At 39.0% G+C, this 14,205-nt stretch overlaps 1 protein-coding gene across 1 annotated transcript in view; it reads right to left on the bottom strand.

Annotated features, from left to right (window-relative positions):
* Nucleotides 1-14,205, bottom strand: part of NPSR1 (neuropeptide S receptor 1) — a 58,628-nt gene that overhangs the window by 37,436 nt on the left and 6,987 nt on the right. The window contains exon 2 of the mRNA XM_015652105.3: nt 8,421-8,553. Within this exon, the coding sequence (XP_015507591.1) occupies nt 8,421-8,553 (133 nt within the window). The remainder of the gene's footprint in view (nt 1-8,420; nt 8,554-14,205) is intronic.

The raw sequence follows: 14,205 nt of genomic DNA, 5'->3' as shown, positions 1-14,205 counted from the left end.
CAACTGATTCCATCTTAGTTTGAAATTTCACAATCTGGGGTGAATTTTGGGAGATGGGATTGTCACTGAGATCTTACATTAATCTTTCTTAGTTCTTTGCTGGGGATGTCCAGGGGTCCAAACCTTAGGGATGGCATTCAGAAACACTCCCGGATGACTTAGGACAGAAGTCTGGTGCCTGCTTGTGAGTTTAAACACACACATACACTGCAAAGAGATAATCATTGCACACTGTATTACATATTTGTAGGCATGTTGTAGTTAGTTTTCCCACTTCTTTAGAAGCAAGAGGATTTATGAACTAAAGCTTATTAAGTCCATAAAGTCTATATAAGGAAATACTCAGGCTTTGTACAACAATCAACACATCTACTGAAAATACTTTTTAACTCAAAAAAATACAAATTAAAAAAGGATATAACTGGCTTCAGAGTGTTAAAGTGATTGAGATGCAGATGAAATGAGGGCATAACCTCTTTGTTTCTGAATTCTCAGGTCCTAGGTGGTCCACTGGAATGCGAAAAATCCCACATGGCCATATCCTATACTAAACGTGGTACTGGAACTACTGACAAGCAGAGATAGTTTGTTTGTTGTTTTGCAGAAGGAAATACAGTTTATATCCCTAGGCACCCTGAAAATTCCACTCTGAGACCCTATGTACGACAAACACACAAATTGGCCCCTTGTAGGACAGTTTAGTACAGCATTTAGGTACTGTACTTTGAGAAAAGAAAATACTTTTTTGGTGAGTTCTCCTTGCCTGTGTGACCCTCAGCTCTGTACTTGGGCTTAAGTTGCAGAGTGATTTTTGCTACCTGAAAGGGATCTGAAGACCACTGTTCACAGGAAACAGACAGTGAAAATCACTGGTTTAAGGATGTCTGCCTAGTGGGTTGTGATTGCATTAATTACAAACCATGAATCATGGACATCTTGTCCCTGCATTTGTAAGATTAGAGTAGGCTATATAAATAAAAGTTATTACAATGTTTTTAAGGTGATGATCATGCTTGCTTCCAGTAGCAAATTTGAGAGAGCTCATTACCTTTATATTGCCACTAATGGGAGGGACATTGCATTCTACTCTTATAGTTACTGTACATCATCTTGCTGCTTTTTGTTTTGTTTTTTGTTTTTGTTTTTCTGCTAGTGCTGCTGTTTCCTACTGCAGTGAGCTCCAGTGGATAGACTCTTAGCCAACACTAATACTGAGTCCAGCCCTGGACTTTCCAGTGAGCCCCTGAGAAAGTATTTAATTATCTAAAACTACATGAGAATTAACAAAAATACAGCAAAACAGGCTTCCATCTGTGAGCTGGTTAAAAACACTTGGGATTTGGTTTGGAATTGCATTCTAAAGCAGAAGTTGTTGTCAGCAAACTTACAGCTCATTTCTGCGTTCTCCAAATGTCCCATCTCTACAATAGCTCCCAGACAGCTTTTTGTGGTACATCATTCTGGCCTAAAACTCTGATTACTGCATCAAGATTTGATCCATTCTTTGTCTTTCCTCATATACTTGCTTGACTCCAAACTTTTTTGGCACATGCAATAAAGGCAAAGGTGATCCAACTGCCTTAGACCCCAGGATTACTGCCGAGTCTCCAAGACTACCTTTGTTTCTTATAGTCCCAGTCATGTGGTATCATAACTTTACCTTTTCAAGGAGGTAAATATTGCACCAAAATAAATTTCTTTTGCTTTAGGCCTCACAGGGAAGTAGCTCCATGGATTGTTTGAGCACTGGTCCCAAATTCAAAGTTCCTAAACTACGAGACAGGACTGGAACAAAGTATTTTCAGGATACCAAGTTTTCTATGTCAGACCTCCTGCTTCATGATTTCACCTCTAAAATATGAAATCTACTCTGTTTTCTGTGAGCATTTTCCTTTGGCTGCCTGACCAAATACTGTGAAATAGAGACCCTGATACCCCTAAAGAGAACCTATCTCCTTCACATAAAGGTTATTTTTTCTCTTAGTTTTTGATGCTTAAGTTCACTTCTGGTTTCCTTTCCTGCCTTCTGAGGATATTCCACTTTTTACCCCATTTACTTCAGGACTGGTTTGAGAGAAAACACCTTTTAAGAGGGATGCACACTGTGGATATTTTGCTCAGGAAAAGAGAAACTATGTTTTGACTAGCCGTTTACACAGAGATAAATGGATACATACACTCATGCAGAAATACTCATGGCTCTTTACATAAGAAGTCTTGGAGTATAGTAAAAGATGATTCATAATATCAGGCTGGAATTGTACAGCACCAGTGTCCAAGTTGCATATTACAAACTAGGGAACTATGACTCATCTTCAAATCTGAGTAAAAGTTCAAAGGAGAATTTGAGTTTCTCCCAGATGTTATTAAATCTCCAGGAATGGCAATGGATGGCAAATCTGTTTTGCCTCATGCTACCACAGGGTATTGCAGGCTGTGACTACATTTATCTTGTCCTGCATTATGTCTCAGTTTGCAGGGGCAAGCTAATACATGCCTAACTTAAAGTAAGTCCCATGTTGCTTTCCTCTTACTGAATTAGTCTTCTTGGTAGATTCAGGATGGAAAAATGATTGCTTCTTTTCCAGGCAACTAATGCAGCCATGAAACAATTTTCTTATTCACATAGTTTCATGTGATGTATTGAATAAGCAATACTAATATTGCTGTGTTTACTCCCAGAGACTATTTTTTCTCTTGGTAAATTGAATTACATTTATTCTGTGAATGCAAAATGAAAGTTGTACTAAATGCTATAGTTTCCGTAGCCTGCGGAGGAAAGGTGGATGTAATCTATTTCTTTCCCTGTTTATCGAGCTGTGTGTACAGTCAGGTGATTTGCAGAGTTCTTAGACTTCCAGCTAAGTGTTTGGGAATAAAGCTGCCCTGCAAAAGCAGGGAATTTGGATGCCATTGGGTACTCTGTAAAATTTCAGTATCTGTGCCTGAGGGAATATTAACAAATTACACCCTTTCTCCTCAATCTTGACAAACCTTTTTCAGCAGTGATGGGAGCATGCAGTGCAGAACACAGACGATCCATTAGCAGTGACAGTTTCATACATTAATTACACTTCCAAGAGGTTTTGGACACAATGAATGTAAGAAATGTACATGTCCCTCTTTCAATGTTAGCAATGAATTCTGCAGTAAACTGCAACTTCCTTTAAGTTTTCTTTTCTACAGGTAGGATGATGAAACCTCTCACCTTTCTTCAGCCTTCATATTTTTCCTACAAATTAGCAGACAATCAGTGTGGAAAGAGGAGGAAGACAGGTTTCTGGGAAGTAGTTCAGTTTTGTGCATTACGTTTCTGTGTCTTAGGTGGACAATTGTGTAAATCATATTGGTAGGTTCAAGCCAAGACCCAGCTGGCAAGATAGGCAAGTTTTCCAATATAACTGGGAGCTCTGTAGAATTTTTGGCTGCCAACAGTCCACCTCCATTAAGGTGACTTGCTGATTTAGCTGCTAATTGGCTCTGTGCAATTAACTTCCAATGCTCATAATCACTGTGATGTCTAAGGTACTTATAAAACTGATGAATTTGTATGAATGATTTCTCTAAAGTGCAGAAATATTCCAAGTATCATTTTCCAGATGAAAAGCTGGAACAGAGACCATTATCTGTTAATCATGTTCTACATGTTAATTTTGGTAATGGAGTTATTATATTAAGCTTTTATACAGATCATGGAGTAACAAGTTATCTTCATTCATTCAAGTCACATAGAACGATGAAGAAAATTATTGAAGGACAGGCACAGTCCATTAAAGAAGTCAGTGCCCTACTGGTTTTGGTGTAGGGGAAAAGAAAAGAAGAAAAGAAGGACAAAATTTGTTCATGTTTAGCTCTTGTAGCTGCACAGTTAGATGCACTCATTTAGTTCATTTAACTGGAAAATTAGTTGGTAGTCTCTGCTTTCAGTCATCTAATCTAAAGTCCCCCTAGAAATCAGTGATTGAGCCCAGCTGGTTTTAGTCTCGCAGTCATGCTCTCTCTGGGCAGAAGCAGCACAGAAATAAAGCAGCACACTTTGCTTTAGCAGGGTCTATTTCTACCTATAAGTTTGCATTACCCTCTCATAGCAGGTTCTCATTGTATTGGCTTTTTACCAAACACTAAACGAGTGCAGCTGAAGGACCTTCAGCTTTCTGGGACCAACTGAAGAAGGTGGCAATGATACAAATATCTTTATATCACTTTTTAAATTACTTCCTTGTCTTTCTAATGTCATTCTCAAGCCATCCCTTAGGATTTGGTATTTGTAGCTACATATGTTTGCAGAACATCTTTTGTTTTCCTGTTTATATGTAAGCTATTGTAGAAGTTAGGTGAAGTTCCTTCTATTTTCTTTCTTTGTTACAGACACAGCAATACCTATGTGAGCACATATTTCCAAACAAGACTGCCAGACTATAGCTTAAAATTTGGCATGCAGTAAAGAGCCTACATGTATTTCTAACCCCAAAAACGGGCAAAATGTAACACTGTTCCTAAAGTACTGATCTCTGCTAAATGGTGGAATAGAAACACACTGAGCTAAAGGTCATGACATTTCAAGTTCCTAATTTCCAGATGTTAATGTTGGAGAAAAAGATCTAAATAAACTCCCTGCTTCTGGTCAATAAAAGGAACTTAAATACATTCTTCTGTCAGTAGTAGTTAAAGTTGAATGGAAAATAATGAGAAGAAAAACTCTTTCTTCTCATTCATTCTTTCCAATTCATTCTTTTTAATTCATTCTTTTCAATTCATTTCTTTTCATTCAAATTCAGACTTTTTTAATGTATTGCTTGATTGATTTTGGAATTGGTCAAATAGTAGTTCCTACTGTATTAACTCTTTGGCCCATAAATTACATTTCTTATCCACTACTATTCATGTAATTGGGTTTGATGTATGCCTCATGTCCACTGCTTTTACATTTTGAGAGTAAACTTTAGAAGGCCTTCATTTAGTAGAGCTGGGTAAACTGACCCAAGCATATATAAATGTGTGGACAAACCATCTTTTCTGAAAACAACAATATTTCACTTCAGTATTTCCAGCTTTATACAGTGCCTATGAACTCATCTCACTCTTTGATCTTGAACCACTAGGTGATTTCAGCTGGAGGCAAACATCTTAAATATACAAAGACTCTGAAGTTATGTGAAATGGCATCAGGTAGGGGAAGATGTGAGAGATTTCCTGCCAGGAGAGATAGCTATGCCATGAGCATAACTTGTGCTAAACTCAGAAGAAATCTGTTTGGGGAAAAGTGCTTAGAAATACCCTCCTCACAGGGTAATCTTCAGAGCTTGCTCTTTCTGAGAAACTAAATTACCTTGGAGATAGAAACCTGTAGGAAACCTAGCTTTAGTTTCAGTCTGCACAGACAAACTTGTTTCTAAGAACAACATTTTTACAGAAGAGAAATCTGCCCAAAGGCAAACTGAAAACTGAACACAAGGCAAATATGGCAATATTCCTCTTCATCAAATTAGCTGATGCTGAGTGATTAGTACTATTGTTCAGCTCAGCTGTTAACTCTTAGCTGATTTCTTAGGGCTTAATTCCCAGATAATTTCAAAGAGATTTATGCATGAACTGAGAGTTAGACATAACTTAAATATGGTACTGACACAAGCATTGTAGAAGTGTATATTCAGCTTGAAATATTGTGGATCCAGGCTTCAGCAACACCCTTAAGCATTCTGAAGTTGGGGGGATTACTCCCACACATCCCTGAAACATTGATCACCACGTTGAGCTATGATGTAGTAAAGGATCAGTAAGAGTCTTCTCTAGATTTGCAGAGTGGGTTGAAGCACTGAATAGTCAGTGTTGAAAGAAGCCTCAATCAGTTACTTACTTCTCATCTGCATCTGGCTTGGCAACCAGTCAAGAAGAACAACAGCACTGACTTCTGATTCATGTATTATGCACAGTTTCGCTTTGAATACCTTGTTTATTCTAACACGAAGGTCGTATTTGAATTTAATTTTGGTACTACAATAGTGGGATGATGTGAGAATTGAGGGCACCACTAAACTATTGAGCCACAGATCAATAGACAAAAAGTTTTAAGATGGCTTTGAAATGCCTTCATTGATAAAGCTATATCCATTATTCTTTCTGCTACTGGGCAGAAATAATAAATATTTTAAGAACCTCAAAATAAATGGAAGTAGTAATATTGACTAAGCAGAGACTGTTTGCCAGGAGATTAGGCTTTAGTTGGTAGGATTTAAATATGCTTGGCATGTCAAAGCAATGTGACAAGTCAGTTTTTTCATAATGTTCTGCGTCTACCTCATAACTTGTTGTGAAAGGATGATGGCTGTTGCCATCCTGCTTTGTTCTTAATAATATTTTTAAAGATAAGAAAGTGAAATGGCTCCATTTCAGGAATTAAGTCATTTCCTTGTGCCAAAATACTGACAAGCAGTCTTGGTGCAGGAAGATAAATTAGAGTTCTGACTCCTTCATCACAAAAAAGAAATCGACATTGCTTGAAAGGAGCCTTGCTGTTCAAGCTGGAGTTACTTCTTTTAACGTTGCAGATGTGAATGTCAAGTGAGTTTTCTATGTGAATTTTTGTAATATGGAATGGAACAGATTATTGAACTCAGGCTATTTTAAACGTCAAGGATAATTTTAGGGAAGGGGAAGTCAGAAGAATCAGCAAGTGGAACACACGGATCTCAGTCAAATTATAACATCAGCTGTATAGTACTATTTGCTGCCCACATCTAATGGTATATTTGCCTTGTTGTCTTCACCACTGACACTGATTCTTTCAGCTCCCTCAAAACTGCACATATAATTTCTTCCTCTCCCTTCATGCTGACAGTATTTAAACCCCTTGTGAATAGCACTCCGTGCACCTCCATTCTAATACAAAATGTCCCCTTTCCTATGGGTACCAAATGGAAAAATTCCCACTCATACAATTATCCAGCACAGCAACAGCAGCAGACTCCTCCCAGTACACCTGACAGTAAATAGAAAGTGGATGGTGTCCATCTGGGGCTTCCTCTGCTCTTCTGTTCTTTAGTGTACTTCTGCTTGGCTGCCTGAGTACATTCCATCCGTCTGGGATCGGGAACTCTTTGAGCAGAGACTGTTTATTTCGAAACTCCTGTGAACACTGTAGTGCTTGATCTGTGATTGATGCTTCCAAGCTGTGGGGTGAGGATCTATTGATCTGCCTTACCTGATGGAAAATACCACTGGCACATGAAGGAAGTGGCATAAAGGTCATGACTGAGATAAGAAGTAAAACCATTTATTACAGATGACTCGAACAGGAGAACCAGCTGTCACCACTTCAGACGAGGAGTCACTGCAAACCTTCACCTCCTCACCTTGCAAGGATTCTTACATCACCTGTTACAGGCCTGCCTCTTTGCATCAGTCTGCACACCCTGTTTCAGCTGACAGTAGTTCTTCAAACTGAACATATTTCTGAGGAGATGAGGTTTGGGCCATGGAGTTCATTTATTTATGAAACTCAGGTTGAAGATTGGGCTGAGTAGTGCTCTGGTTTTCCAGTTTAAACACAGGTACAACAGACACCAAAGGAGGATGTGGTATTGTTGGAAAATCGTATATTAAATGGCTCTTTAGTGAAAAAGTGCTGTAATTCCTACCACAGCTTAGGGGGGTGAAAAAAAAGCAATAGAAAGCATATAAATATATCCTATATACACAAACAGTACAACACAGATGTCTTGTAAGCAGGGATTAGTAGCAGGACACTGTTATAGAAACAGCACATATTTTCCCTTGGGAAACTTAAACCCCCACAAATGTAGTCCATTCAAGACCACAGGGAAACAATGTGCTGCTTATGCTCATTTCCTTTCCTTCTTGCTGAGACGGACATTTTACAGACCAGGCTTCTGTACATTTCACATTCTGTTTAAAAACTACAAAGTCCTTGGATCAACATCCTTTTTTCTATTTAAAAAAAAAAAATCTAAACTCATTCCTCTCCACCTTAATATTGTTATATTTCCTTTACTTCATTAAACTGGACAACATGAAGTTATTTTCACTCTTTACTGCAGGAGCATAATTGGTGGAATAGTTTTAATAGAAAAACACAAGAGATACATCTTAAACTAGTTTAATTTAAACAGTTCCATGACAACAGCTGGAGACATACCTTCTGGGAAATACAAATGCAAACTCAGACTGGAAGATAAGATGGTGACATCAATGAGTTGCAGTTGCTGCATACTATTACATCTAGCAACATCTTTTTACATCAGAGTCAGACTGAGCCCTAAGACAAGCAGCCATCCATTTTCTTTATGGCAAACTGCAACTGGACATTAGGTGGCAACTGAATGCCACTCAACTCTCATTTTCTTATTTGTCATTTCAATAGTGATTCCTGTGCAGGTCAGGTGCCCTTTCCCCTCCCATACCTGTGATTGCCAGCTGAGTAACAAAGTAGGTCATTCGAGATTTCCGCTTCCTCCTCCAGGTAGAGAAGAGCACGATGGCATTTCCAGCAATTGTGACAATAAAGAGAATCCAAAGAGTCACCAGCTGCTCTGTCTGCAATGGAAAGAACAGAAAAAAGCATATTGATGGGTGGATGGATAGACAGTCTCCTATCCTCAGACAAATGAGAATGGAAAGCAGGAGTGAAATTTTGAGTTTTGCCAATTGATTTCAACAATTTAGTCTAAAAGACATTCTTGGTTTTTTTCAGAAAATACTTAACATGCATCACTGCTAGTGATGTTCACTCCAGTTTGGTTTGCAGTGGCTGTATATTACTTCTCTCTTCACAAAACCACTAGCAGTGTCTGTATTCTGCACTTAGTGCTAAAACGAGAGTCAGCTCAGCTTTCTTGTGCTGCTCCAGCAAGCTGTGAAATAACCAGCTGCCTCACTTCATAAGAAATGTTGATAGATGGGCTCCTTTGGAGGAATGAAGGAAATAAATACTTCTCTTTTTCCCAACTTCAGTAAGTCTGGGTCGTTCACAAGCCCTATGAAATTCAGACATTCTCTCCATGATCTAGATGTGCACCAAGACTGAAAAGGAAGCATGACCCACTAAAGAAAAGTGTAATTGTGTAGTGACTGAAACGTGATGACAAAACGTCCCCTAGTGGTGTACGTACAAAGAAAACAAAGTAAGAAAGCTATTCGTGCTCTCAAAGCATCAGGATGCTCTGGCTGCAAGATCACACGGGTATGTGTCCACGTTTGCTTGTTTGGTGAGTGCACACTCAATCTTTACATCCAAGCACCTGGGATGAGTTTTAGGTAATGTCAATCCAGTCGTTCTGGATTTTTCAGTTGTGGACAGCAAACCCATGATGTGGGAATTAGGGAAAGATGGAGGAGGCAGGTAAGAGCTGTGGCTGAGGAGAGGTGCCAGGTTCTGGCACTACAGACGTGGCCTCAAGGACCTGTCCCGAGAAGGCTGGGGGAAGGATGCTGTCAGTAAGACCCCCATCTACCTGGCTGGGCTGATGGTGGACCAGAAGCCAAGGAGAACACTCACTAGAAGCATTTGTAAGCCGCTATAGGTGAGCAGAAAACAGAGCTCCTTCCTTCTGCTTGTAAAAAAAACACCTCTCTGTGAACATGGGGAGGGAAGGTGAAATAAAAGGAATGGAGCAAGGAGATGGTGATTCTTGCTTTGTAATTAGCCTTAGTGCCTTCTTGGCACTTTGCCTCATTCCTGGCCAGCAGTCATTGTCCCATCGCCCTCCCTGGGCAGCCTCTCCTGGGAACCAGCCTCAGCTTTACTCCAGGTAGGGAGCCACACTACCTTGTGGATCATACGGTCATGCAGGGAAAGCAAGACCTGATGAGGAGCAATTTGATGCTGCACTCTGTGCCTGAGCCCAGAGATTTGTTTAAGCAAACAATCAAGGTCATGTAGAAAAGATTTCACTTTTCCCAGCATGATGATTTTCAGCAACATAATCTACCATTCACGTCATCTCACCGAACATTCCAAAGAGACACAACTATTCTAAATTGTCTTAGTATTGTCTAGGTAATAGCAGTGTCTCAGAGATGAGTCACCACTCATCTCACCTACCTTGGGATGGGCTGTCTCCACTGAATATAGAGTGACCTAGACGATACTACCTGTGTGGGCTAGATACTCAGCTTTTAGATTAAAAAAAAAAAAAAATCAAAAAAAAAAATCCAAAAAAAAAATCCATATTTTTGGGGTATCTGCAAATCTCTTGAATTTCTTGGAAAAAAATTCCCTTAAAAATGTATGGCAGAGATATGGTGAAACTATTTTTATGGGGATGCTTTTCTTAGTACAGGAATTGGAAAGAAATGTCTTTTTGAAAGACAATAAAATCATAAAAGATAAGATTTCACATCACTTTTGACCTTGAAATCAATGATTTCTCCTTGGGGTTTGTTTTGGTTTTTCCATTTCAGAAAACATATTTCTCACATAAAGAAAACTAAGGGACTAGACTTGCTTCCATTTTCTTTGATAGAAAATCAGAAGATAATTTTCTTGAAAGGAATTATATTCCTGTATTATACTGATAAAGATAGGACTAGAACAAGGATCTGATACTCAAACTTTCTTGTGATTCCCATGGAAGAAATAGCTATGGAGCAACAGAGGCTGAATTAGAAGGATGTTTCCCCATCATAGGAGCACAACACAAATGGTCAGATTAAATCCCTTCTGCCAATTTAAAAGCAATGCCTAACAGTTAAGCAATGTCTGACTCCAGAAATTAAACCAGACTGCAAAGATAAGTTAAAAATGCAAACACTGAAAATAGAGGAAAGTCTGGAGGGTCGTAGACAAAGAAATAAAGATGAAACTTCTATTAATCTATTTGTGGGAGCTGCCATTCAGACAAAAGGGGAAAATATCTCATTCCTGGGGATTAAGGAGCCATAACAATAGGCAACTTAAATCACTGCAGCCTCTCTCAGTCTGTGTTAACTTGCAGAATGAAAACTTCCATGATTATTAATGGGATGCCCACTGTGATAAAGGCCTTTGCAGAGCCTATGATTTGAATTCAAAATTATCCTCATGAATTGGAAACACCTACTGAGAAAAAAGCAACATGCTGTCCAACAAGGCAAAGTGCAGGACTGCAGTGTAGTGAGAGTAATCACATTTGGTTGGACCAGCCTTTAAAACTCCAACCCTCACACACAGCAGATGTGCAAAGTGCCCCAGAATATCATGGCATCACCCTGCCATGACAGCAACAGCCACCAGCACTTTGGGATCAACACCAGGCTCATGTGCCTCTGCTCTAACCTTTCCACTGGGCCATGTCCACTCCTGGGCACAGTGCTTCAAGAGAGACACACAAAGGTGTTGTCATAAAGGATATAGTCAGGCAAAACGACCAAATGAATCAAGTTGCTCAGCCCAGGAAAATCCAACTGCAGGAAAAGATGAGCATAGCCTTGAGGACACAAAAAGACTAATGGAAAAAGGTAAAGGACTAATCTCTTCTTAGATCCACTGTGGACTGGACAAAAATCAAAACTGTGGTACAGAATTCAGGATGAAAATTTAAAAAGAAAAAGAAGGCTTTACAATATATCATACATAGAGAGACTGATTGAGGCAGTAAAACTTCCATCTGTGAAGGCCTTAAAAATAGTTATTAGATTAGAGAGATAGCTGATGGATCTTTGAATTTCACTCCAGCTGAATTTTCTCTAGTTTTATTCATCATGTTCAAGCTGTTTAGACATAGAAGTGTTTAATTTCATGTCTTGTTCATTCATCAAACAAAAATCCTTTCTTAATAACAATCTGGGACAAGGTAATTTACAAAAAGCATTCCTCAGTAATATGATGTGCAAACATCAGAAGGATTCTGATAAAAAGGAAGATAATGATATCTCCCAAACCTCTGTTGACCAGGACTTCTTTTGAAATGGGCATTAATAATTACACTAGATGAGAATTCCATGAGAGACTAGTGTCATACAGCAGTTATTTCAGGTTAGAAAAGCTAGAGATGTTGTTGACATCATGAAGGTCACCAACAAATGAAAGTAAAGAGTATTTCTTTGGCTTGACTTGAGCCATTGCACATGCTGCTGTCCCACAAGGGCGCTGTGTTTGGAGCATGGAAGTGCTTGACACCCAGAGAGCATATTCGTATTTTGATAGGTTGCTCCAAGATTAAAACCAGTTTTAGTCAATGAAGAAAATGCCTCTTCATGGGTGAAATGTAAGCCAGAAGACATGTCTGAAGATTGTGTGCATTTTCCTTTGGCTATAAAAAAGGCTTATCATTTTCTTTCTCTAATAAAATTTCTGAATCCAGAGGCTGGAATAAGTCTAACAAGAGGTGTATTCTGCTTTAGATTTGAGGCAAAGATCACCCATGCAAACACCTTTAATCAAGACCATAGTTAGAACCTTTTGGAGATGTTGGGTGGAATTTTAATACCACAATACCATCCCTTCTTCCCATCCTCCCCAGCCAACTTCCTGGATTTATCTTCTCTTGGGATTTGTATCCCTTTTGCTGAGGAGCACCAGCTGTGACTGTGGAATGGGGATATACCTGATAGCCCATCCCAGTGGAGGTGCTGTTCCTCATGTCTTGAGGTGCAAAAGCTTTTGTCTAATATTATAGAAGTTGCCTAACAGAAAGAGAGGTTCAACTATCAATGGGCAAAGTTTATTTGTACCTGAACAGGGACTAAATCTAAAAGAGTTTGGCTGTATCTGCTGAGACTGCTTGGGAAACAACCTGGAAAAAATAGGTTTCCAGGTAAGAAATGAGCAAAATAGAAAAAAAGAGGGAGAGATACTCCATGCCTGGAGTGGCTGACTGGTCTCTTAATATGAGGACTGCAGGCCTTTGGTAAATTCTTGGTCCTGCTGACCTAGTGTCTTTCTGCACCGTGTTCTTGGCCTCTTGAGTGAAGAAGAGGTATGATCCCTCATATCACAAGCTAGTAGCAGCTTAAGTCTCTGAACAGCTTTTTCTTGACAGTTGATAAACAGTGGGAATACATAAATGATCTTGCCTTTGGTATATTTTAAAAATTATGGGGTTAGCGTTGCAGCAATTGAAATTGTAAGAGGGATGCAATCATGGAGCAAGCCAAGCAATTTTGCAAGAGTGTTCTTAATATATAAGAAGAATATATAAATCCCCTTGTTAAATTGAGTAACTGTCACGCTCATGGTCAGGTTCACCACCAGTAGATTGCATTGCACTTTCTTGTAGGAGACATAAAAAGAGAAAAATCTTTTCCCATTCTCTAAAAATAATCACATTAATTGCAGACCATTTAGAAAAATGGAGCAGTCTACATTAACAATTTTTTTTTATTCTACTGTAGAAGATCTGGAACCTTGAACATTGAAAACTGAGAATGTTCATCAGGATGAATTTGTTAACATCACCCATTTAGGATGGAAACTTAAAGCCCTTAAAAACCCTAAAAAACAAGACAGAAACAAACCAAACAAAAAAACAAAAACCCAAATAAAACCCAAAAAAACAGGAAAATTAATTTTCCAGAGACAGACAGGTGCCATGCAGTTTGACTGATTTCTGTCAGGGATTTATAATCAGCTTATATCTAAGACAAATTGCATTTTGGACTGCAACACTGAAGGGAACCAAATAAATATACCCATTAACCCAGTTAGGGAGTGTTAAAGGTACTGGCTGAACCTCTGATATAATTAATTGAATTTTTAAATAAATAAACAAAGCAAAAATAATAAAACACCTCTTTTCCATACTGCCAGCCTCCTCCACAGCAAAAACCTTAAAGGAGCCTTCTGGGGTCTAAGTACTGCCTACAATTATCTGGCAGGAGGGTGCAGAGAAGATGGGGCCAGATTCTTTTCAGATGTGCACCATGAAAGGGCAAGATTCCACAAACAAGGGTTGTAACACGGGATATCTTGGTAAGACATAAGGAAAAAAGTGTTCTTCATGAGGGTGGTCAAGCACTAGGATGGGAATCCAGAGACATTGTGGGATTTCCATCCCTGGAGATATTCAGAAGTTAAATAGACACTAACCTGAGAAATCTGGCATCTTTTGGATTTGCTTGCAAGTGGTTGGTTCAGGCGACCTCCAGGAGTCCTTCTCTACTTGAATTATTATGCACACACACAAGTATGCATAAGACCTATTTTCTTAAGGAATATTCTTAAGACTAAAAGGTACTTAAACAGTCATAATCAAATGAGTGCTTTGCACA

This window comes from Parus major, chromosome 2 (assembly GCF_001522545.3).
Source record: "Parus major isolate Abel chromosome 2, Parus_major1.1, whole genome shotgun sequence".
In the NCBI taxonomy this organism is placed as follows: domain Eukaryota; kingdom Metazoa; phylum Chordata; class Aves; order Passeriformes; family Paridae; genus Parus; species Parus major.
This window is presented reverse-complemented; position numbering and strand designations above follow the sequence as displayed.